At 37.9% G+C, this 3,216-nt stretch overlaps 1 protein-coding gene across 1 annotated transcript; it reads left to right on the top strand.

Annotated features, from left to right (window-relative positions):
- Window positions 1–1,480: 1,480 nt before the first annotated feature.
- On the top strand, window positions 1,481–2,212 carry LOC125075645. The gene has a single exon (XM_047687353.1). The coding sequence runs from the start codon at window positions 1,481–1,483 to the stop codon at window positions 2,210–2,212; it is 732 nt and encodes a 243-aa protein (XP_047543309.1).
- The last annotated feature ends 1,004 nt before the right edge of the window (window positions 2,213–3,216 follow it).

Raw genomic sequence — 3,216 nt, forward strand, 5'->3', positions numbered from 1 at the left:
AAGTGGCAAATTGGGAAGTTATGAACTAAGTGTTGATTCAGTGTACTGCTTTTTGAACTTCGTATTAGTTTTTAACTTTTTATCCGATAACGTTTTGTGTAAAGAGTGCAACGGACGAATCGCTTTTTCCATGCGTGAGCGACGAGGCATCGGTTTTAAACTGAATATAAAATTGCGAGTGCGGGGAAAAAAGTTTTGCTTCGTGTCCACTTATAGGTAAAACTTATGAAATAAATCGCCGAATCGTGTTTGTTTTCCGTTTATTAGGCCTCGGAATAAAGCTTTTGAGCAGGTTTTGTGGCATGATGGACATTTGCAGCGGAATGACAACCACAGTATATTACGGTTGTCTAGAAAATATAAAAATCGCGACGAAATCGATTTACGACATAGTTCTGAAGCAAGCTGTAGCAGAGGCGAAAAAATAAACGTTTCTCGGGGACTACAGGAAGATCACTTCATCGTTTCAGGATGGCACGTGGAAAAAGAGAGGGTTTTCATCTCTCATTAGCGTGACTAGTCTCATTGGATACCACACCAAAATAGTTGTCGACGCCATGGTCAAATCGAAATTTTGCCAATCTTGCAGCTTTTGGGAGAAAAAAAAAGATAAAGATCCTGCTGCTTACGATAAATGGAAGGAAAAACACGTGGAAACTTGCACTGCAAACCACGACGGTTCCGCAAGAAATGGAAACCGACACAATCACCAAAATGTTACCCCGATCGGTAGAATTGCACGAAGTGAAATACGTCACTTTCGTTGGGGATGGTGACAGTAAAACGTTAAAGAGATTACTTGAAGCCGATCCTTATGATGACTTTACTGTACAAAAAAAGTATTGGTCACGTCGAAAAAAGACTGGGAACGAGATTGAGAAATTTGAAAAAAGGAACCAAGGGACTCGGAGGAAAAGGGGCAGGCAAACTCACAGATAAAGTGATCGGAGAACTCACAAAATACTATGGCCTTGCTATCCGCCGAAATTCACATTGTGTGCAAGCCATGAAGGACGCGATATGGGCCACGTATTACCACAAGAGCTCCACGGATAAAAAACCCCAGCATGAGAAGTGTCCTCCATGAGAAAACAGCTGGTGTACGTGGCGTAAACCTCAAGCGTCGTATACTTTGTCTTCATATATACGTTACGTTACGTTGGGCTGTGTCGCTAACAATTAAATTAAATATAATACTAAATTAAAGTGTTTAATAGCCAGAAAATTTCATATAAAATAATAATAAACCTGGACATTTAAGAATTAATTACAATTAAGTATAGCCATATAAAACTAAATTAAATTAAAATAATTTTACAAAATACTATTAATTATTATTAGTGCCATCTAGCATCCATACTCATAATTGCCTTGTTGATATTAACACAGCGTTATGACGAATAAGTGCAATCATTGCGGTAAATACCTCGCAATAATAGATGGCGCGAAGTGTACCAAATGCGCTATGCTTTATCATAGAATGTGCGTTAATATAAAGCCGGGAGACCCCATTCCCAAGAAAATACTGTGCAACAATTGCAAAGTAGGAACGAAGCGTACTACCCCTGCGAGAGCCAGTAGCCATCCCTCTCCCAGCTCAGATACAGAAAATGCAGAGGACAATTTCACAGACGCTGATGAAATTAATTCTGAAAAATCCCTCGATCATGAGATAAGGCTGTTGCGATTGGAATTTTCTTCGGTAACCAGGGAGCTGTCGCGGCTTAGAACGACTATATCCGAATTTAATAAACGGGTTGACAGCGTCGAGAAACGCTTAGATAATTTCGAAAAAATTAATCAGGAGCGACACTCGGAAATTGTCGATAAAAATGCGACCGAAACAATTGCCCAACTGCGATCCGAATTGAATGACCGTGACCAAGAGAACCTGCTAAACGATATCGAAATCTCGGGTTTAGAGGAGAAAAATGCCGAAAATCCAACCAATATAGTGGTTTTAATTGCAAAAAAAATTGGGGTGCCACTGGAGGAACGCGACATCGTCAGCGCTGAGCGTTGGGGCCCACGCCGTATAATAGCCGATCACAGCAGCCAAACTCGGCCGCGGCCAATTGTCGTGCGTCTCGCTCGGCGCGCCGTCCGCGACGAAATGCTACGAGCCGCGCGCGTGCGCCGCGGCTGTGACTCTCGGGAATCGTCGAGTCGGTGCCTAAGCGGTTTTATGTTAACGAGCGTCTCACTCCGATGAATCGCCATATATTTTATAAAACACGCGAATTAGGTCGACGCGATGGATGGCGATATATCTGGACACGAGGAGGTCGCATTTACGCTCGTCGCAGCGGAGACTCCGAAACTCGTCGTATACGCACGTTGAGCGACACAATTAAGTTTTTTGGAGACAATACCGTTTGATGTTTAGCTCATATAAGATTAGTTTATTAGATAAATTTAAAAAATATATTAAACATGTAAAAGCAAAATTAATTCGCAAGCAGGTTAAATTAATTTCTCATATTTATTTAAAGTGTATTATATTTTATATAATTAAGTTTTCACTTTGTGGCAGTATCATACTTCTAAATAGTAATTGTAACGATGTATTATTATTATATTTAATTACATTATTTGCTTTTAAAAGTAATATATTTTTATTTTTTGTTTTTTTACAAATATTATTTTATTTGTTAATAGTTACAATCAATTATTTCAATATTTGTAGTTGCTTTTTTTTTTTTTTTTTAAAGTGGTACACGTTACTCTAGTACCTAAACCAGGCCAAGCCTGTACTATAGGTACTAGTTACTTCCAAGTATCTAAATGAATGGTGAAATAATTATGCTATTCTTATATAATGGAAAGCGTAGGTATTTACATACATATCCTTATTATCATTATCATGTATATCAATAATTAATTTAATAATAATCTACAATTTACAATTTTATATGTGTGTTCGCGTGTGTGTATGCATGTGCTTGAATTTGATTGTGATATTAACAAAATAAAGAAACAAATATGTTTACAATATTTGCTGCTATTTTAGAATTACAAAAAGATTTTCAATTTGCTCATATGATTGCGTCTTAGGCCAATTAGTCATCTTATGCTTGCAATTGTAATGATTAAGGCAGTAGATGTTCAGAATTTTGTTCACTCTATTGTATAGAACCGGGCCGATAAAACACTGAAACTTTTTAATGAAGGCAGTTTGAAAACTTGATATCGGACATATTCTGTTGTTTCTCCGCG

This window comes from Vanessa atalanta, chromosome W (genome assembly GCF_905147765.1).
Source record: "Vanessa atalanta chromosome W, ilVanAtal1.2, whole genome shotgun sequence".
Classification (NCBI taxonomy): domain Eukaryota; kingdom Metazoa; phylum Arthropoda; class Insecta; order Lepidoptera; family Nymphalidae; genus Vanessa; species Vanessa atalanta.

Excerpts from the sequence above, each read along its gene's own strand:
- LOC125075645 (XM_047687353.1), top strand. The coding sequence starts at position 1,481 with ATGTGCGTTAATATAAAGCCGGGAGACCCCATTCCCAAGAAAATACTG.